The sequence below is a fragment of the Panthera leo genome, chromosome A1 (assembly GCF_018350215.1).
Source record: "Panthera leo isolate Ple1 chromosome A1, P.leo_Ple1_pat1.1, whole genome shotgun sequence".
Lineage (NCBI taxonomy): Eukaryota > Metazoa > Chordata > Mammalia > Carnivora > Felidae > Panthera > Panthera leo.
This window is the reverse complement of record NC_056679.1, coordinates 187,615,999-187,637,877: the sequence shown is the minus strand read 5'-3', so window position 1 is coordinate 187,637,877 and position 21,879 is coordinate 187,615,999. Positions and strand designations below refer to the sequence as shown.

Here is a 21,879-nt window from a genome sequence, read left to right as displayed (position 1 = left end):
AATACTTTTGGAGGGTCATGGGGTGCTTTGGCAGTAAGTGTGGAGGTGAGGTTGTTTGGATGTTGTTGGATCTACCTCCTACGCTTTTTCCTCCTCCTTCCTGGCTACAGCCCCAGTCAGGATTAGACTGGTAGATGTGGGAGTGAACAATCTTCTTCTCCAGTCCTAAGGAATCATGGAGAGGACTTGTAGTTCTTGTAAGAACATGCATTCCCCTTTCTCTGTAAGAGCAGGTGCTGGTCTGCTTTCTGAGTGCCTGTATGTATGGAGTCATCCAATCCTCCCGTGGCCCTATGAAGTGGGTTTAATTGTTGGCCCCATTCTGCCACTGTGGAAACCCAAGTGCAGAAATTAAGTGACCTGCCCAGGTGACGCAGCCAATAGTTGGCCAAGCTCGGAATTTGAGTCTTGAGTGGTGTGCTGTAAGGATGGATGATGGTTGAAGATGGCACTGGTCTTTCCTTCTTGCTCCGTGGTGTTAAGTGTGATCTTGAGGGCTGGTGGTTTAGCTTTTCCATCCTTTCTATGAGCTACCCCATACTCTCCCAAGAAGTTACTTTTCTGTTTGTTTACCACTAAGAATCAGCATTTTTTTTTTTTTTTTACAGATTTTATTTTTAAGCAATCTCTACACCCAACATGGGGCTAGAACTCACAACCCTGAGATCAAGAATTGTGTCCTCTACCAACTGAGCCAGCCAGGTGCCCCAAGAATCAGTGTCTGTTACCTACATCAGGAAGAGTCCTGATCAATGCCTGAGTCAATTAACAAGTACTTGTAAAGTCCCTACTACACGTCTGCCCTGAGTCAGCTGCTGTACAGGTCACAGAAAAGCATAAGGCAGACTTCTTGCCCTCCAGCTGCTTCAATCTCAGACGGAAAAGCAAGGGTAATAATTTAATCCCGTGCCCTCCTCTGCAGGTTTTAAGTGGAAGAGAGTGAGACCTAGGTGAACTGGACTGGAAGGAGAGAAAAGCTTCATGGAGGGCACAGCACATGAGCTAGGCAGGACCTTGGGGGAGAGGTCACTGTTGTGGACACTATCTAGGCAACTGCCCATTCCACAGTCCCTTTTTCAAAAACTGTCACTCTCCACCTGAGAAGTTGTCCCTTTGGTGGGATGGAGTGTCTGCACCCTCCTCTATGTTTAGAGAACTCCCCACTGCATGGGTTCTGGTGGAAGATGGGGTCAAGGCCACTTCCCAGTACAAAGCTGCAAAGGCCAGATACCCCATGGTCTTATCACCAGTGGCAATGAGGTACCTGTTCCTGACTTGAGCTCAACCAATCAGACATTCCCACAGGTACATTTCCTCTGCAGCTTGTGATGCAAAGAAGCAGGGACAAGAGAATCCATTCTGGTGGGGGTAGGGGAAGGCTTGGCGGGGGGCATACCCACTGCCCAAGGGAATGGTGGCTGCAATGCCAGTGAGCTGTATCACAGTTGATAGGGGTGCAAACTGTCCAGTCCATCTTTTGGTGGTACAGGGAGCAAGATCCCAACAAAACCACTACTGTGATGTATTTGAGGCTGTTGTTCTTCTAGCTGTTTATCCTCTTCTGTCCCCGCTTGCTTTCCAAGCCTGAAAATTCTGTGACCTAATCCATATCCCTTCAATAAATTTCATTTCTGCTCATATCTGTTTCCATCGCTTGCAGTAAAGACCGTTGCCTCTGTGACCACAGATGATCAGACCATGGGCAGATACCTGACTCACGATAGACCAATCACAGTGTCTCTCCTGAGTTAGCTTCTGTTGGTTGCTCTGAAAGCCCTTTTCTCTGTGAGCACTGACAGGGCAGAGAAAGGACAAGAGGGGAGAATCAAGTAGACACAGGGAAAGAAGCTGCATATGATAATGGAGAGACTGGTTCTGATGCTTTCCAGTTCCTCATGCTGTCCAACTCCATTTCTACCCTGTGGGTTCTCCAAGTTGGCCCCACATCCTTATATTAGGTTGAACCACACACAAAAAACTGTTGTTTTTAAAGGTCAAGAAGATCAAATATTAGCAATTGGGTATGGTTTAACCTAATAGGTCCCTTCCTTTGGCTAGTCTAGTTCAAGTAGGTTTCTTTATTTGCAACATCAAGGACTGTGTCTACAACAGTCAGATATTCCATCAGCTCAAAATTGAGTGGAACAGTCAGAGACACAGAGCAGAGACAGAAAACAAGGGTTTGCCCTGTTTGGTGAATACTGTCTCCAGTGAGGAGGCTGTCCTGAAGACCAAAGGTTGTCTAGGATTTCCCATCTCATCTCCAGGGACCATCTCTGAGGTCACTGTCCTGTACTGGTTTATGACCCATGAACATCTACCAGAACTTTAGCCCCATCCCATTTGCCTCAAGTAATACTCTTCATGTTAATTCATGGTCTTGAATAATGCTTTTGTTTTTGTGTTCTCCACATTGTGGTGTTTCTTATTCATGTATGTACTTTTTCTTACCTAACCTAATCGTCCAACAATAAAGACTGGTTGACTAAGTTGTGATATATCCATAATGTGGATTAGTATATGGTCATTAAAGTGATGGCTGGGACTGAGGTGGACTTGGGTGGTGGGGATGATGTAGGAGACTTGATAAGAGTTGATAACCACCCAGTGATGAGGGGAAAGACTAGTGAGTGTTCAATACCCGACTGAGGGAGGATCATGAACTTGTAGTGGTGTCACTCTCCCTTCCCTGCACTGTACCTTTTCTTCTGATTGTAATCAGCAATCCTGGAGATGGGAGGTGAAAATACAGGGATTTTTTGGTCCAAGGATGGGGCCTGGGAAGCCAACCAATGAACACTGAGGGTCCTGGCAGAGAAAGTGATGCATCAATGGGCTGGATAGGAAAGGAAGTGAGGCTAAAATTAGGGGGGTGCATGGGGGAAAGGGGAATGAGCTATGAGGCCAAGCTTCATTTATTGGGGTGGGGACTGTTTTCTCTTGCTGTGCATCTCTGCTCCTTAACACGTAGACTGGTGCTCAGTAAACGTATATCGAATGAATTAATTGATGAATGCGTGGGTCATAATTTTGACATTAGAACCAGAGACCGATATTCGGCTTTTCATCAGGGATCTGGCAGGATCCATAGTGGTGTTAAGTACCACTTCAGGTCAGAGAGAACTGAGTTCAAATCCAAGTGTCATCAGCAACAAGCTGTGTGACCTTGGACAAGTCATCTAACCTTTCAGGGCTTAGACTTTCTTTTCTGTAAATAGGGATAATAACAGCTCTCTTGGAAGTTCCAGATGCCATGTGTCAAACACTTGACACAAGAATTAGTTGTTCCTGGAGGCTGCATCCAAACCAATTGCTGTATTTAGAGGACATGAGGGCAGGAGAAAAGAAGACGAAGACGAAGAAGAAGACGACGACGACATGAGGGCAGGACCTGAAGCCAGGCTATGGTCTCTAATTACCACCTGAGTGTGACATTTCTGAGGCTCAGTTTCCTCATCTACATGGTGAGGATATTATGAGGATACTACCTAACCAATTGGTTGAGAGAATTGAGCAGATAATTCATGTAAAACATTTAGGACATCACAGGTTCGGGATAGATGTTGGCTCCGGGTGGGTTTCTTATCAACTGAGATGGAGAAGTTCAGGGGAGGAGGAGGCTTTGTTGAGAGTTGAAGAACAGGGGTTTTAACCATGTTAAATCTGAGATGGCATAAGACGTAAGGTGGTAGTCAGTTGGACATAAGTCCACAGAGGAGGTCTGAGACGGAGAGAACAGCTGGAGTCATCAGCATATAGATGACACTTAAAGACTTGGACTGGGCAAGCTCATCAGGGAAGTGAGTGCTCAGAGAATAGACAAGAATGAGGACGGGACCCTGGGGCTTCTGACACTTAGCAAAGAGGGAGTTGATTGTTACTGCAAAGCTGGTGGCCAGGCACAGCAGCACTGAAGCTACACAGCTAGCCTGCCACAGCAACATTTACATAACACTCTTACCTACAGGCAACTCTTAGAGATGTTGTGGGTTCAGTCCCAGACCACTGCAATAAAGCGAATATCAAAACAAAGTGAGTCAAATTAAGTTTTTGGTTTCCTAGCACATATAGAAGTTATTTTTACACCGTGCTCTAGTCTATTAAGTGTGCAATAGCACTATGTCTGAAAAAAAAAAAAAACAACAATGTACATATCCTAATGATAAAACGTTTTATTGCTAAAAATTCTAACCATCGTCTGGGCTTCCAGTCATAATTACTGATCACAGCTCACCATCAGAAATATAATGGTAATGAAAAAGTTTGAAACATTGCTAGAATTACCAAAATGTGACACAGAGACCCAAAGTGAGCAAGTGCTGTTGGAAAAATGGGGCCGGTAGACTTGCTTGACTTGGGGTTGCCCTGACCTTCAATTTGTAAAAAGTGCAGTATCTGCAAAACACAATAAAGCAAAGTGCAACAAAACAAAGTATGTCTGTAGTCTGTGCCAGGCTCTGCAGAAAATGCTTTCCAGAGATTAACTTATTTAATTAACTCATGGGAAAACAAAAATACAGGAAGATACATGACTTGCCCAAGGTCACACAGCCGGTGAATGGCAGATTGGGATTCAGACCCAGGCCTTCTGGCCTCAGAGTCTCCATCTCTTCTGCTTCCAACTGTGGGTAAACAAAGTACTGACTGGAAGCTCCAAGGGAATGCTGAGTCCTGAGAGGAGAGCTGGGAGAATCATCATGGAATAAATTGCCCTCAGAGATCCCATTTAGCCTTGACACTCTAGGATGAACCCCAAGAAGCACTTCAGATTTTTGGTTGAGGAAAGAAGAGGAAGGAGGTTTGATTAAGGAATGTGTAACCCTGATCAGTCTCTTATTCCATGCAAGGCACTGGAAGGTTCTGAGGTGGGGGGGGGTTAGGAGGAAGGCTACTGCTCCAACCATGGACTAAAGCATCTGCATTTCCCACTCCCTAGGCTAGCTACTCTCAGAATAATGGTGGCTGATTTGAGGTAGGAGCCAGAGTGCAGGTGGGAAGTTGGAGTGGCCCAGGGGATTGGCCTTGGAGCCCTACTTGATCTCCATTGGGGTAGAGTCTCTCTCTGTTAGTTCAATTGCCCCATAAAAACTCACTGAGATATGGAGGCAGTTTGAGTTCATTTACCGCTCTTGGAAAGTTCTCAGTGAGTGTCTGAACAAATACGTGAACCCCAGCTGAAGAGGAAAAGAGGCAGGGCGCAGGTGGAGAAGGGGTGAAGGGTCAGACGCACACATAAACTCCAGTGAAGGGGAGAGGAGGAGCACAGCTGAGTCAGGCATCCGGGTGCCAGTGTTGTTCTTTCCCACACCCCCACCTCGCCGGTCCTGCCCTTGATGCTATTTAGGAGAAAACAGTTTTGACCATGCAGAAGGAAGTCAATGGGAGAGGAAGCTGGAGGGCCCTGGAGAGGCTGTCTGGTCCATCCTGCCCACATCCCCTGGCCTGCAGCTCCTCAGGGTAACTGTGCAGCACAACCACTGGGGGTGTGTCAAATGCAGATTCCAGGGCCCCACCCAGACCTACGAAGTCAGAACTTCTGGGGGTCAGAGCCCAGGAATTTCTTTAAAAAAAAAAAGTTTATTTATTTATTTTGAGAGAGAGAGCGAGAGAGCGTGCACGCACGAGAGAGAAACAAGCAGGGGCGGGGCAGAGAGAGAGGGAGAGAGAGAATCCCAAGCAGGTTCTGCACTGTCAGTACAGAGCCCAATGTGGTACTGATCTCATGAACCCTAAGATCATGACCTGAGCCAAAGTCAAGAGTCGTACATTTTAACTGACTGAGCCACCCAGGCACCGGAGAGCCCAGGAATTTCTATTTTTCACAAGTCTTCTTCTCCCACACCCTTAGCAGTGTATGATGAGGACCACACTGTACAGAACACAACCTCACAGCCTATTGTACTGAACAGCCTATTGATCTGAACAAATAAAATGAAATCAGTGGTATTCCAGTGTCTCTCACGTACACATTCACAAGGAAGTATGAAATGTAGCTTCTATACGTGAAGGGATTACAATCTAATTGGGCCACAAAAGACATGCTTTGTGAAGAATTAAATTAATGCTACAATAAATAAATATTAATTCAAAACAACAAGCAAATTCAAAAGGCTGGACAAATTGCCAATGAGTGGGCATAACAGTATCATTCAACGAGCACTTATGAAATACTAGATCCTGTGCTAAGCACCTTATTTATGTACTCATTTAATTTCATTAAAACTCTGGAAGATGGCTTTTTAAAAATCCCCATTTAATAATGAGTAAGTTGAGGTTTTGGCTTATTGGTCAATTCTTCTCAGATCAGCTTTCCCTGATCCTTAGGAGGTGGTCAGGCTCACATCTCTATTTTCTTTTTTTTTTTTTAATTTTTTTTTTAACATTTATTTATTTTTGAGACAGAGAGAGACAGAGCATGAATGGGGGAGGGTCAGAGAGAGGGAGACACAGAATCCGAAACAGGCTCCAGGCTCTGAGCAGTCAGCACAGAGCCTGACGTGGGGCTCGAACTCGGGACTGTGAGATCATGACCTGAGCGGAAGTCAGACGCTTAACCGACTGAGCCACCCAGGCACCCCACATCTCTATTTTCTACAATATCCCCATGTTATGGCCTTTATCTCATTTATCACACTGGGTTGTAACTCCCTGTTTTCTAGCCTGAGTCCCCCATGAGACTTGAGGGCAGATACTTGGCAGTTCCAGAGTCTAGTACATACTAGGTGCTCAGCTAATGGCTGCTGAGTGAATGAAAGCAGTGTGTCTGAAGTCTCTGAGCTAATATATGAAGACTAATGCATATGACTGTAAAGTCCAGGTCTCCCCGTGAGCCATTACAAGCAGATGGTGCACACTATGGGGATTCCTGCAAGAGATATTCTATAGGTTGGAGGAATCAGGGAAGGATCCCTAGAGGAAGCAGAGTTGGAAGGACAGTTAGAATTTGGAAAGACAGATGAAAGGTGAGCAGTCAGTCCAGGCAGGCCAAGGCACGAAGGTGGAACTCTGCAAAGTACACACTTCCTCCAAGACTAGAGACCTCAGAGGAATCTAGGAGACTATACGCCATCCCCTAAGCCTCCCTAGCTTGCCTGTCAGCTGTCACCTTCTACCTAACTTACATGCCAGTTACTGCGGTGAAATTATTTTCCTCCAAGGTTTATGGGAGATGGCAATTGCTCCATGTTTTCCCATGCCTAGACCAGGTGACATAATGTACTCTTAGTTGATTTATCCATTTGGAATGTCACTTAATAATGAATGGGGGCACACCTGGGTGGCTCAGTCGGTTAAGCGTCCGACTCTTGGTTTTGGCTCAGGTCATGATCTCACAGTTCATTGAGTTCGAGCCCTGCATCAGGATCTGTGCTGACAGCACATAGCCTACTTGGGATTTCTCTCTCCCTCTCTCCTTGCCCCTCCCCAGCTTGGTCTCTTTCTGTCTCTCAAAAAATAAATAAACATAAAACACTTTTAAAAAAGTGAATAGGATATTTTTCAGTTTCCATGAAGAAATAAGATCCATTAATGTCCATGGAAAAAAATCAAGATAAAACAGTATCATGGGATTTCATTTTTGTTAAAAAGAAAATATATTTGTATGCATGTGGGAAATGTCTAGAAGGCTATATATTCTGAACTTAACAGGAACTGATTCTTGAAAATGAGATATAGTGGGATGTGGGACTTTCACTTTTACTTTACAAAGTTTCTGAGTGTCTTTTTTAAATGTTTATTTATTCTTAAAGGAGAGGGAGAGAGGGGGAGAGGGGGAGAGGGGGAGAGGGGGAGAGAGAGAGAGAGAGAGAGAGAGAGAGAGAGACCACAAGTGGGGGAGGGGCAGAGAGAGAAGGAGAGAGAGAGAATCTTAAGCGTGTAGCCTGACATAGGGCTCAATCTCACCAACAGTGAGGTCATGACCTGAGCTGAAATCAAGAGTCAGACATTTAACCAACTGAGCCACACAGGTGCCCCTGAGTGTTTGTCTTTCTAAACAATGAGTATGTATTAATTTTACAATTGAAAAATAAGGCCCTTTGGTGGGATTTAGGTAGTTTTTAGTTTATTTGTCCTTTGTTCCTCCCAGTTTTCCTACTGTGAACATCAACTACTTTTATAATCAGAAAATTAAAAGCCCTTTACACCATAAAGTTTATTACAAAGAAAAGAAATAGATTATCAAGATGACATAGTTTGAGATGTTGGGGGATGGTATGTTTGGGGAAAGTGCCAAAGATGGTCTAAACTCTGCGTCCCAAGAAATTCAGCACCCAGACAAGCTCAATGTCACACCAATACAGTCCCAACTTGGCAAAACATGTTAAGAGTTATAAGAATTTTCCAGATCCCATAATTTTGGAATCCCATCCTGGGGCTTCTGTTTAAGGAGATGTTTTTTTAAAAAAATCATGTGAAGGGGGGGTGCCTGTGTGGCTCAGTTGGTTAAGTGTCTGACTTTGGCTCAGGTCATGATCTCACTGTTCGTGGGTTACATCCCATGTCAGGCTCTCTGCTGTTAGCACAGAGCCTGCTTCAGATCCTCTCTCTCCCTCTCTCTCTGCTCCTCCTCTGCTCATTCTCTCTCTCTCTCAAAATAAATAAACTTAAAAAAAAAAGGCAGCTTTATAGAAACATGGGACTGTGTTTACAAACTAATGCTGAGCAAAGAAAAACAGAATGGAATCTTGTATTTACATGGTGATCATGGCTATTATTTATGTGCTATACTTAGGGTCAGTAAGAAAGAAAGCAAGGATGAGAGAGAAAACAGAGAAGAGCTGAAGGCTTCTGCTCATCCTAGAATAGCATCGGCCTGTGTTCTCCAGCCCTCCTGTTTCTTTAAATATCCAAATCCATGGGGTGCCTGGGTGGCTCAGTCAGTTAAGCAGTTAAGCATTAGTTGGACTTCAGCTCAGGTCTTGATTTCACAGTTCGTGAGTTTGAGCCCCGCATTGGGTTCTGTGCTGACCGCTCCCTGGAGCCGGCCTCGGATTCTGTGTCTCCCATTCTCTCTCTGCCCCTCCCCCGCTCGTACTCTGTCTGTCTCTCTCTCTCTCTCAAAAATAAACATTAAAAAAAATAAAAAGAGAAAAAGAAAATAAACATCCAAATTCTATTGTTCCTTCTGGACCAGCATTGCCATCTACACAAACATGCACCAGACCCCAGCTGCAGAGCTCACACCTTCCTGGAGCCCTAGGCCACACATCTGCACCTGTCTCAGGACTAACATGCTGCCTGCTGAGGGTTCTCTGCAGGCAGGTGTTTCGTCTCGGGACTAGACACGGAGCTCTTTGGGGAAGGGTATATGTCTCATGGATCTGTGTTTCCTCAGTGCCAGCCCCGCATGCAGGAGGTGCTTGGTGCACTTTGGTCGATGGATGAGAGGGTGAACGAGTAAATAAGGGGTGACGAGAGTGTGGCTGGAGGGCAGAGCAAGGAGGAAGTTTTGGGGGTGGGATGGCAGCGGTGGATGAGGCCTCAAAGGCCACGGCATTGCCCTCGTCCTTGCTGGGAGCGGCAGTGGGCTTACAGCCAGCTCTTCCCCAGGGTGACTAACCTCAGGGCTCTGCTCCTCTTAGGTCCTGCCCATGTTGTAAAGTGGCAAGTGCTTCCTCTTCAGGGGCTGGAGGGAGAGGTGGGGTGACTTAGGGGCCGAGCCCCAGCATGTGGAAGAGTTTATAAGCTGGGGCACCAGGCCCCTCAGCACCACGACCCTTCTCCCTCATCCCCCTGCCGTCTGCCCTCCAGCTCTCCAGCAGAATGGCCTTCAGCGGCAAGTACGAGATCGAGAGTGAGAAGAATTATGACGAGTTCATGAAGCGTCTTGGTGAGTGAGTGCATGAGTACCCCTTCCCAGGGCTGGTCTGTCACAGCCAGCTTGGGGCCAGGAACCCAAACTCTTTGAGGCCCAGAGGAGTGGAGTGACTAGTCGAAGGTCACATAGCCAGTAGTTAGTGAGGTGGAGACCTGATTGGCTTATTCATTCATTCAAATGTATACTGAACACCTGCTATATTCAAGGGCCAACCTGATGCTACTGATGGGGTGCCTCAAGGTCACACTGTAAATTAGGGACAGAGATCATTAGAATCCAGGGCCCTATGACGAGATGATGAGGGGGGCCACCACATCCTGCCTGGGGAGAAGTAACCAAAAGGTCGGTATAGAGACCAGGCTTGAAAAGCCATGCATTCACTTGGCCATTCAACAAACACAGGCCTCTCTTCCTGTGCTAGGAACTACGGGAAGAGATCAAAGATGCCACTCCTCTCACCGCTCCATTTGTGGCACTGGGTGTGAGGAACCCACAGGACAGCGCTCCTGACAATCCTGCAGAAGTCTTGGTGCACTATCTAAGTCTGAGGCAGCGCCATTGTCACGAGTCAAGGGACAGCCCCGGGGATCTCTGCCCTACCTCCCAGTGGCCAGAGAGGCCCTGAGAGCAGGGCACAGGGGAGACAAGAGTCCTTCTGGGTCAATTATTGCGAGTGGCCCTGAAGGATTGGTGCCTGGCTTCCCCTACAACAGTCTCACGTGGAATAGAAGGGAGCCAGTCTGAATGCTAGACCTGGTTCTGCTGCTAGCCTCCACTGAGATGCTGAGAAGCCCCTTTCCTGGTCCAGGTCTTCATCGTCTAATCTGTGAAGTAAGAGCCTTAGGAGACGGTGTTGGTGGTCCCATTCGTTCAAGGACTTTGTGAGCTTGGCAGTCTGTGTATGCTACGGTACTATCAGAAGAGCAGCTGTTATTTATTGTCAATTATATGCCAGAAGTTTTACAAGACACTATCACTTTGATTTCAACCTTGCAACAGCCCTGTGAAATGGGCCTTATTATCCCCACTTTGTTGATGGAAACACTGAGGCTCAGAGAGGTAGTGACTGACTCATCCAAGCTCATGGTTCATGGTAGAACTAGGATCTGTGTTCTTAACCATTGCGCTAGCCTGCCACCAGGGAGGAAAGCCCTCTCTCAAAGCCACAAGCTGTAAGCAGCTCTTACACAGCTGCTCTACTTGTCCCTGGGCCAGGGCTCCCCAGCGATGTTATCGAAAAGGGCCGAAACTTCAAGATTGTCACGGAGGTGCAGCAGGACGGGCAGAATTTCATCTGGTCCCAGCACTACCCGAGCGGCCACTCCATGACCAACAAGTTCACCATCGGCAAAGAATGTGACATGGAGACTGTGGGGGGCAAGAAGTTCAAGGTGAGAGGCCACTGGCCGCCATTTCCTCCTTCCCCAAGCCTCTGGCTAACTTCTTGGTCTCAAGCGTGTCCCCTGGGGCTATACCCCAAGCTGAGGCTCTGTTCTCAAGTCTAGCCTCCAGCCCCTAAGCACTTGTGTTACTTGGCAACTTAACCACTCCTGGTTTTTAATGCTACCCCCATAACAGACACTGTAACAAAATTGTTTAAAATTGTTATCATGTGCCAAGCACTTAATATATCCCAGACACCTGCTGAATACTTCACATATGTTAATGCAGTTAGGCCTACAAAGTTGCTACAATTACTATCCCATTTTACAGATGAGGGAGTTAGGCTGAGCCATGGGGTTAAACAGCTTGCCCTCTTGCCCCGGTTGCACAGCATGGGTGCACCTTCACACCCAGGCAGTCTGGCTTCAGAGAGCATAACCATTTTTTCATGCTGCCTTCCAACGTAGCCTAGAGATTGACAATCCTAGAATCAGACTCATGTGGGTTTGAAACCACAATCTTACATAAGAAAGAAGTAAAAGGTGACTGTCCTCATCTGACCCAGCCTGGTCCCTCAGGTCTTCCGTGCATTCTGGGTCCCCTCTCTCTATAGCCCCAGTCATGACTGTGCGTACTTTGCCCCTTAGGCTGCCCCAGTGGAGAAGAAGTAGTCATAACGTTCATGTTCTGTCACTTGTGTATTTAAAAAAATTCAACCATTTCTCATGGTTGAATGAGTCAGCACATACTGATTTGCCTTATTCTTCTTAATGCTTGCATAGTATCTTACAGTATGGAAAGCCTACCATTCATCTAACACTCCCTCGTTGGTAAGATATTTAGGTTACTTACCAGTGGACAGTCCAGACTAGATATTTAGGTTGTTTACAATTACAAACGAAGCTGCACCCACATCCTTGGCTGACATCATCGTTGTCCTATCAGTGAGGATCGTAACTAACTCTGTGGCTAACAAGGTGTGCTCACCATGTGCCAGGCACCGTGCCAAGCACTTTACACACGTCATATGAAATTGCTTAGTCCTCGTAATAACTCTGAAGTAGGTACAGTTACTACCCCCACTTTAGAGGGGAGAAAACTGAGGCACAGCAAGGTTGAACGACTTGTGCTTGTTACCCATATCTTCAGACATAGGTCATCGTATATCTATCTACAAGGCAAACAATGCCAGAGGGGGCTGCGATAGCTGTAGGTAGCCCTTCCTCCCTGGGGGGCTGGCCTGCATTTGGGGGTGTCTGCCAACTCAGGCTCAGTGTTATGCTTCCCTCCCAGGCCACCGTGCAGATGGAGGGTGGGAAGATAGTGGCAGACTTCCCTAACTATCACCAGACCTCGGAGATCGTGGGTGACAAGCTGGTGGAGGTGAGTGTCCTGCTCGTTCCTGGGATAATGATGAGAACACTCTTCTGCCTCCAGCCATGGACCCTGAGAGCCGGGCCTCTGGGTCCTGGCTCTGTGAGCACATCCCGTGTGCCAGGCTCTGTGCTGAGCACCCGGTGTAGGTCATCTGGTTTCATCTTCAGAGCAACCTGTTAGGCGGGGGTTCTATCTCCATCTTCCAGATGAGGGGACTGAAGCACCGGGAGCTAAGCGGTGAGCTGGAGGGCACCTAGCTTCTACGACAGTCCTGGGAATTGACGCTTGGCAGTCTGGTTCTGCCACTGCCGGGGCACAAGTGTGGAAGCCCAGAATTTAGGTGAAGGGGGGAGTCTGGGTGGGCCCTGCAAGGGCAGCCACCATACTGCTCCACATCCTCCAGGCCCTTCTGCTAGACCTTCTGATTTTTCAAGAGAAGCTGGAAATTTGCACTTCTTTGTGAAATCTCCAGACTATTAAACATTGGCATTGAATTAATCCTTTTAAAAAAATGCAGGCAGGGCTAACACACACATCTGTGGATGGCCCCTTCCCACACTTGGTGCTCTGTAAACACAGATTGGAGGCCCTTTACTTCTTCCCGGGGTTCCAGAATTTTCCCCAGGTGAAAGAAATGGATGTGAAATTAAAAGCAAAAGGCAGGCATTTCCACACTTCATTCCCCACCTTGTGATCCTATGTCTTGGGCCAGAGCTCCCTGGGGTCCAGTCTACCCTCCCCAAGGCTCTCCAGAAGGGAAGTGATGAGGGAGGTAGGGTTTGCCACCTCCTTGTTGCCCCCTTCTCCTCTTTCTCTTTCTTTCTCTCTCTCTCCCTTTTTTCTTCATCTCAAACCCAGCCTAGAGGCCCAAGAGACTCAATGACCTCTCATTATTCCCATTTTACAGACTGGCCATAGAGGTTCAGAGACAACATGTAACTTGTCCAAAGCCACACGCTAGTTTGTGCTGGAGGCAGATTCCACTGGCTGACTTCTAGACTAGGTCTCTGCCAGCTCTTCCCAGGCTGGTGGGTCTCTAATTTTTTTTTTAATCTAAAAATGAAAAAGATGCCCAGTGTTTTAAAAAATATATAAAAGATCAAAAGTGATTATCCATTTTTTCCTGGATGGAAATTGATCTCTTAGAGAATCTGGTAAAAGCTTTGGACACATTTTTACATGAAATGTCAGCCAATGGGTTCTGACTCCCAGAAGCAAAGCTCCCCAAACTGTGAGGTGTGTGGGGAGAACTGAGGGCAGAGACCCAGAAGCAGGTTTGTGCCCAACAAGAGGATCTATCTTCCCAAACTGAACAAACCTGTCTCCTGATTCCTAAGGTCTCCTGACCATGGAGCCTGTGTGGTGTGAGCAGTGCTCAGAGATCAGGGTGTCACATGTGTACACACACACACACACACGCACACACACACACACACACGTGCATATGCATGTATGCACCAGGGCACTGGCATGCACACATACAAATGCACATGCACACAGACCAAGCCCCACAGAGAAGCTGTCTTGGTGAGCACATCTCCCATTTCCAGAGGCTGGAATCATCCTGGACTTCTCTGTCCTCCACCAGCAGGGAGTGCCTTGGGTGGGCATCCGTCCTCCCCCTCCAGGCCACCATCAGCAACGCTTGCCATGTTCTCACCATGGCTCTAGACCAAGTCCCAGCCTCCTTCCTGCTTGCAGCTCCCCCTCTGCTCCATCCTGCTCCATATACAAATCACACATCACTTCATACTGCTGCCCTTGACAAAACTCCATTTGCCACCTTCCCACTTCCCGTGAGAAGGCAGCCTCCTCTGTTGGGTCTCAGGACCAATTGATGATATGTATGTGCCCCACGATGTTGGGTCCCTGATGGCCTCAAGCCCAGGACACAGCACACAGTGGGCCTTCACGGAACAGCATCCTCTCACCTGCCTCTCTCAAGAAATCTTACACTTTCTTGGGGGCAGGGACCCTATCTTCCCATTACCGAACACAGGTGCCCCATAAATGCTGTGTGTGCAGAGGCTGTGGCCTCTTGATCTTAGAGGGCTTACTTGACCCCTCTAGACTTCAGTTTTCCCATCTGTACAATGGGCACAACCCTACACCATTGTTGGGAGGATTAAATGGGATAATGCAAGGCAAGTGCCTGAAGCGGGTGAACTTCAATGAACAGACAGGTGGAAGGTTATACTACAAAGAGCCACATCAGCCCTGACATCTGTTTAGCACTTTCGCCACATTGAGTCTGCACAGTGACTTGTGTAATAAATTGGGAAACTGAAGTTCAGAGGAGTGGTGCAACCGCTCACTTCTACTCAGGGCTGGGACTGAGGCCAGTCCTCCTCCAGCTGTGCCCCATGTCACTTAGCAACCCCTGCACTGACTCCCTCTGTTCCCACTGCTTCTTTCAGATCTCCACCATCGGAGGTGTAACCTACGAGCGTGTGAGCAAGAGACTGGCCTGAGCAAGCAGGCGGGGCTCCCAGGGGGCTATGAAGCCAGCAGTGAACGCTGGGATAAGAACAGACATTGTTTGCTCCAAACCTTTGTCTTTGTTTTTTGTTTTCTGCTGTCTGGGGACAGTTTCTAGCTCGCTGGGGGTGGGAGAGGACTCAGGATGGCTGCATAGGCCAAACCTTGGCCCTGAGACCCTGTGCAGTCTGCAACATGGCAGGGGGAGGCTTGAATGTGGACTGTAATACTCCTGACCCCCCTGGAAGTAGCCAAAGGTGGTGTTCAAGAAGCACGGTGGGCACACTTCCATGTGCCCTCACCCTACCTTGCCACCCACCTTTCTGTGGGTAGGGAGACAGGGCTCCTTTAGACAGACAGATGTCACCTGGGAAAGGTAACACACAGACTCTCACAGGGGCCACAGGGCAGGTGTGTCAGACGGTGGGTAGGAGTAGGTGTGGCACTTCCAGGAAAGGGCCGTGGACCTAGGCTCCAAGGCTGGCAGACAAAGGAGGGACACACCAGGGCTCAGCCAGGAAGGTGTTTTGGCATTGCCATGGCTCTGCTGTTAATTGGCCGTGGAGGCATCCTTCTGGGCCTGCGTACCTAGTGGCACAAAGGGGGACCAGAAGGACCAATGAGGGCTGAGGAGAAATCAGAGAGTATGAGATGGCCAAGGGGCCATGGGAGGGGCAAGAGGGACTAGAAGGGGCTGGGATGTCCTGGTTTGCACAGTGATGCCCTGGAAAAACTGCGAGGGGCTTTGGCTGGCTGGGAAATGTGGTCAGAAGGGTCATTCTGACCTCCTGGTGGGTGCCTGGAGCCCAGCCCAGGATTCTGAGGCAGCATCTGGGTCATCTCTGCCTGATTTTGCGTCTGTCTAGGGCATGGGAGTGGAGGACTGGGGTCGGCTTGCCTCCTGGCTAGATAATCCCTAACCCAGAGCACAGAACGGACCCTTTTCCATTCTCCTCTCCCCTTGGCAGTGTTCCTCACCTTGACTTCTTACCCCATATTTTTCTGTATGACAATTCACTTATTTTTGCTACAATAGAAACTTTACATCACTTCTATATATGGAAAGCCAACATCATTTGTCATGAACAGATGAAAACTATCAAAAAAGCCAAAGCTGAACAACAGTGAGATCCTGTTGCCAGCCCAAAGCCCTGAACCTATGGCCTCCCTCTGTGAAGAGAGATATGTAGCAGACACAACAGCATCAAAGGGGCAACGTTTTCCTTGACTAATCAGAATTACTGCAAGGCTACTAAAAAGAGAACATACTCACTATGAGAGCCGATTATCTAAATTATCTAGAATGTGCAAGTCCCAGATATGGGGCATTAGAAATAAGGTTTGCTCAAAGCCTTACACAGGGTCTGGCACACAGAAGGTGCTTCATAAGTGTCACCTGACACGTGGCCCTTCCAGTCCGTGTAATGTACAACGTTTCACTGTCATGGGCCATCCTCAGTCTAGACAGATGGCATGGCCCAGCTTACTGGCAGCTCCCTCCTGCCTCCTCCCACATTCTGCCCTGAAACTTGTTTATCTTCCCAAGAACAGCATTCAGCCTCCCCACCCCCCACCAAGCCAGGACCCCTTGCATTCCATCGTTTTGCCAAGACTTATTGCTAATTAAGTGAACTAGGTAAGCATTAAATTAAACTAGCAGTGTTGCTGTTTCCCCTCCAGACTGAATAATTACTCATAATGAGCTTGGATAATAAGTCTCTAAATAACAGACAGTTAGCCATAATTAGGCTGAAAATTGAGAGATTGAGAGAAAGCGAGAGGAGGAGGAAGGGAGACGAGAGAGGATAGAAGAGAAAAGAAGAGAGAGGGGGCAGGGGGAGAGGGAGGCAGGGAGAGGGAGGAGGAGGAGGAGGGAGAGGAGAGAGAGTGAGTTTGTCTTTAGATTGGTAACTGATTCAAGGACAAATTCAAATTGTTAGCAGGAGAGAAATTCTTAAGCCAGTGTCATTATAGATTCACAGACTTGGAATAGCAGGACCTCAGAGCCCAACTAGTTTAAGCTCTGTATTTCACAGATAGGGAAACAGAGACTCAGAGAGGGGAAGCCATTTGCCCAAGGTCACACAGCAGAGAGTGAGTCTCTGAGGAGAATGTGGGGTTGGGCGTCGCCAGCTGATGGAGGCTATGGCTTCTCAGGCCAGCTTTGGAGGGTAAACGGAGTGAGGTGTGCTGGAGCAAAGCATCCATTTTGCTGGCATCTCAGCAAGGAGGCTTCCTCAGCCAGTAGGAGGGACATTGGTTAAGAGCTTTAGCGCTGGAGACACGTTGCCAGGGTTTGAATCTCTCCTCTACCACTTAGAAGCTGTGTCACCTTGGGCTAAGTTCATCCATTCCTCTGAATCTGTTTCCTCACCTGAAAATGGGGATAATAATGTACTTAGCTCATACAGCTGACATGCTACAAGCATTTGCTACAAGCAAATATTAGCTGCTGCCACCGTGACCACCATCACCTCCATCATCACCACTGTCATTCTCAACCAGTGTGATGAAAGGGCTAGCTGCCTCCTTCACTAACTCAAGGCACATGGGCAAGCTGCTGGATTTATGTGTCTTATCTTGTCCATGTGTAAAATAGGCCCCTAAGACCTCCCCTTCCTTCACAGGGGAGTTGCAAGGATAAAGTGTAAAAACCCATGTTCATTGGCTTCCAGAAAGAGAAGCCTCTATCATTTTCCTGCACTGGTTGAGATGCTATAGTTTGAGATGCTGTTTGAGGCCCCTCCACAGGCCTCAGTTCTGCTGCCCTTTACCCCAGGCATGACTTTCATCCTGACCCTTGGGAGTCATCTCTTTCACTCTGCCAGGGCAATGGTCTCCCTCCACCAAACTCATCTGGTGGAACAGGAACTTTCAAAAGCATCTTTAAATTTGTATTTATTTCTGAGAGAGAGAGCCAGTGAGTGAGCGGGGAAGGAACACAGAGAGAGAGAGACACAGAATCCGAAGCAGGCTCCAGGCTCTGAACTGTCAACACACAGCCTGATGCGGGGCTTGAACTCACAAACCGTGAGATCATGACTTGAGCTGAAGTCGGACGCTTAACCGATTCAGCCACCTAGGCGCCCCTCGAGAGAAATTTTTAAGACCACCACTAGGTGGCGCTCCACCACCCAGCTGCCGCCCTGAGATCACCAAAGTGTGAGTGTATGTTGCCAGTTGGGGCAAGGGGTGGGCAGTGAGATCCTGAGTGATTGGGCTTTTGTGGCCGTGTGTATGTGTCATCTAGGGGTGACATGGCGTTGGAGGTCACATGGGCTCCTCAAGCATTTCTAAATGTGAAACCCATTTCTACCACTCACCCATATTGAGACCTTGAGCCTTCCTCAGCCCCAGTATCGTCATCTGGAAAATGGTGATAATAATATTAGCTCTGGGTGATGCTGTGAGGACAAAAAAAGAATAGGGGGAGTAAGAGAGCATGAGGAAAGTGTCAAGTACAGGCCTTGGAACATAGTAAGTGCTCACCAAACAGCTATTAAGGGACTCTCTTGGTGGTTCTACTGGGAGAATGGGCACACACAGGGTCAGAGCACTTACAGCGGGGAGAAGCGTGCAAACCTGGCTGTGCATGAGCATCTCCTGAGGGTCCTGGTGAGAGGATAGTGCAGGCTGCACCCCAGACCTGGAGAACTGTCACTGTGAAGTGCTCCCCAGCCAGGCATAACTTTGGAGACTGACTACTCCAGTCCCAATCCTCCTTTTGCAGAAGGCATGACCTCCTGTGTATCCTGTCCCTTGTATCCCGGGCAAGGGCAGCAGCCTGAAACACTGGTCAGAACTGGCCCAGTTCTTCCTTAGAAGTTAGAGCTTGGTTGGAAGAAGTGAAGCTCAGAGACTCACCTGCATTCCCAAAGAAGGGAGAGGCCGACTTATTCACATTCTTTCTCACAGAACTCACTGTTGAATAACGATACCATATATTCCATGTTTTGTTATCATAAATCTGAAATGTAGTCCAAGCTGATACCCTTCCCACCTTATAAATGAGGAGACAGAAGTCAGAGTGGAGAGGTGGCTTTTTCCAAGGTCATCTAGCTAAGAGCAGACAAACTCAGACCTCCTGGCCTAATGTTCTGGTCTATATACCAGAAGTAGCATGCTTCCAGCCCAAGAACTACTCTAACTTACGATGTGTTTTATTGGTCTTCTGTTGTGTTAATAATTTTTTTAATTTAATTTTTAAATTAAATGAAAAGTTAATAGGTTTCCTAGAGGTTCCTGAAGGTTCCGCAATGTGGAGCTTACACCCTTGAAAGGCAATAATTGACCAGAACGGAGTAGGAGCCATATCCTCTAGGGAGACACTGGTTTCAACACAGTACTGACCACATCACACCCTCTCAATCACCCAGCTGGATTCACTATGTTACCTGCCTGGTCCTGGCGGGCATCTGGACTTGAGACTCCTGCAAAATGCTATGGCCTTTCTGCTGAAATTCAAGTCACAAAAGTCTTCCCTGAGGAACAAAAAATGAGGTGAATGAGGGCTATTAGATTCTTTCCTAGGCACTTAGGGCCAGGGATTGCCAGAGCCAGCCCAGAGACAGGTTAGGTTCCTCCCCGGGGGATGCTCTGGGAAAGCCCCAAGCCTGCTCCCACCTTCACAGATGGGGTTCAGGGAACTCCTCCCAAATCAGAGCCTGCTGGGGACAGACAGATGGAGCCATAAATCACATTACTCATGGTAGATGTGCAAGAAGCTGTTTCTATATCTCTGTTTGCTGGTGAGCACACTCTGAGAAGGCCTGCCACCCAGTACATCAGGAGCATGGACGCCTGGCAACTCTTATGAATCCATATCCATTATTCTGTCATGTCTTCCCCACCAGGTGAGTGAGATGGCCCGCTGGGACAGTCATGCTACCTTTCACTCATCCAAAACCCTTGACTGAGGTACTACAAGGCAGCAGGGCAGATTCAGACTGCCTGGGTTTGAATTGTGTCTCCTTCCTTCCCCATTGCTGTCCTCAGGCAAATAACCCGTCTCCCCATTCTCTGATCTGTAAAATATAGCCAATAACAGTTCCTACCTTGTAGGATTACTAAGATGGTTACCAAAAATATGAGCAAATGCCTTAGTATAGCACTTTATACATACATAGTAAATGCTCAATAAATGTCAGCTGCTATGATTACTGCCACCACTACCAGGTGATAATATTCTTTATATTCTACTGGGGGGAAAGTAGCTTAGGGCACAGCCATCAAACCAAGTTCACAAACTAAAAAGATCATTTCAAATGGCTTGAACAGCTATGGAGAAAAGGAAGAGTAATGAGTGACTAGGGTTGTTACAGAGACCTCTTTGGGAGATGACACGGGAGTTGAGGTTTCTTAACCTTGTACTGTTGTTGTTTGGGACTCGACAGTTCTTATTGTGGAGGCTTTCCTGGGCTGTGGGATGTTGAGCAGCATCCCTGCCCTCTATCCACTGGCCCCCAGCCACCACAGTGGGGACAACCAAATATGTCTCCAGGCATTGCCAAATGTCCTCTAGGGGGCAAAAGTGAGCTCTGCTGAGAATCACTGATCTAAAGGATTAAGGGAGAAGAGTATTCACATGACAGAACAGATGGCTTTGGAGAGATGGACTCTAAACCCAGAGGGCAGTGGAACCTTGACTGGCACTAATCCAGGCACTGGTGATGTTAAACCTGAAGGGAAGCCGGTTCTCCTAGGAAAATGGATCTGCATGTCTAAATCTTTCACACAGAAATACTGCATAAAACACAGACAACTAAATATGGAACAAAGTCTAGGTCTGGAACTCAGATGGTGCAGAAATTCAGCCGGGGATGCGGTTTCCTTACTCTCTTTTGGGCCCACAATCCAGGGTCTGCACACTCAGTCCTTTATTGGAACTTCAAAGAAAACCTGCATCTGAATCCCTGGGAAGCCAGCTAAAAACGCAGATTCTCAGGCCCCACTCCTCTTGGAGATTTCAGGTCATTCTGCAGCCCACAATCCAGGGTCTGCACACTCAGTCCTTTATTGGAACTTCAAAGAAAACCTGCATCTGAATCCCTGGGAAGCCAGCTAAAAACGCAGATTCTCAGGCCCCACTCCTCTTGGAGATTTCAGGTCATTCTGCAGCTTGCTCACGTTTGAAAATCTCTGGACTGAACTAGATGTCAGCCCTGGCAGGGCCTTTAAAGCCACCTCTATGCTTTTCTTTTTGTTTGTTTTTATTTTGAGAGCGAGATAGTACAAGTGGGGGAGGGGGGGGGAGAGAGAGAGAGAGAGAGAGAGAGAATCCTAGGCAGGCTCCTCACTGTCAGCGCAAAGCCCAGTGTGGGGCTTGAACTCACGAACCGTGAGATCATGATCTGAGTCGAAATCAAGAGTCAGATGCTCAACCGACTGAGCCACCCAGGCACCTCAATCATCTCTGTGTTTTTCAAGCTTTCCGAACTACTGCCCAGCATGGGAACTTAGGAAATCTAACACAGAACACCCATGTGTGGGAGAGGTACAAGCGGATCCCTCTGGTTGAAGAAAGGCAGGGGCCCAGGGCCTCTGTGGCTCAGTTTCCCTCTAGTGCTCGAAAACCACCCATCAACTCAACCATCTCTATGGTAACAGGTGGAGAACCTGAAGCCTGAAGACAGAGGCACAGTAAAGTGGGTATTCTTGGTAAACCCAGAATTTGCCTTATTGTCGAGTCCCCGACACCTAGACTAGCTTCCTGCCTTGCCTGACTTGATCATGGCAGATGGAGAGTACTGCCCCCAGCCCAGCCCTGCCTGCCCACACACACGGTTCCCAAACACCTCCTGGGGCTGGACATCAGCTTCATGCCC

General features: G+C 47.8%; 3 protein-coding genes across 9 annotated transcripts in view; 1 reads left to right on the top strand and 2 right to left on the bottom strand.

Moving 5' to 3' along the window:
- FABP6 (fatty acid binding protein 6) overlaps window positions 1-15,126 on the top strand; it is a 41,853-nt gene extending 26,727 nt beyond the window's left edge. For 2 of the 3 annotated variants that reach the window (XM_042947929.1, XM_042947930.1), the window contains exons 2-4: window positions 9,751-9,829; window positions 11,033-11,208; window positions 12,494-13,152. In XM_042947929.1, the coding sequence (XP_042803863.1) occupies window positions 9,751-9,829; window positions 11,033-11,208; window positions 12,494-12,757 (519 nt within the window). In that variant the 3' untranslated portion in view covers window positions 12,758-13,152. Of the gene's footprint in view, window positions 1-9,750; window positions 9,830-11,032; window positions 11,209-12,493; window positions 13,153-14,994 lie in introns of those variants that run through there. The other variant, XM_042947938.1, reaches the window with a different exon arrangement.
- The window catches only part of CCNJL (cyclin J like), an 82,776-nt gene that overhangs the window by 1,223 nt on the left and 59,674 nt on the right, over window positions 1-21,879 (bottom strand). Inside the window, exons 7-8 of one of the 4 annotated variants that reach the window (XR_006205129.1) lie at window positions 18,379-19,536; window positions 15,223-17,429 (exon numbers count right to left, since the gene is read on the bottom strand). The exons of 1 other annotated variant lie outside the window; for it this stretch is intronic. The gene's annotated coding sequence lies outside the window, so the exon portion shown is untranslated. Of the gene's footprint in view, window positions 1-15,222; window positions 17,430-18,074; window positions 19,537-21,879 lie in introns of those variants that run through there. 2 more of the 4 variants (XR_006205131.1, XR_006205128.1) reach the window with 2 other exon arrangements.
- PWWP2A (PWWP domain containing 2A) overlaps window positions 1-21,879 on the bottom strand; it is a 128,239-nt gene that overhangs the window by 103,363 nt on the left and 2,997 nt on the right. The gene's annotated exons all lie outside the window — the stretch shown is intronic.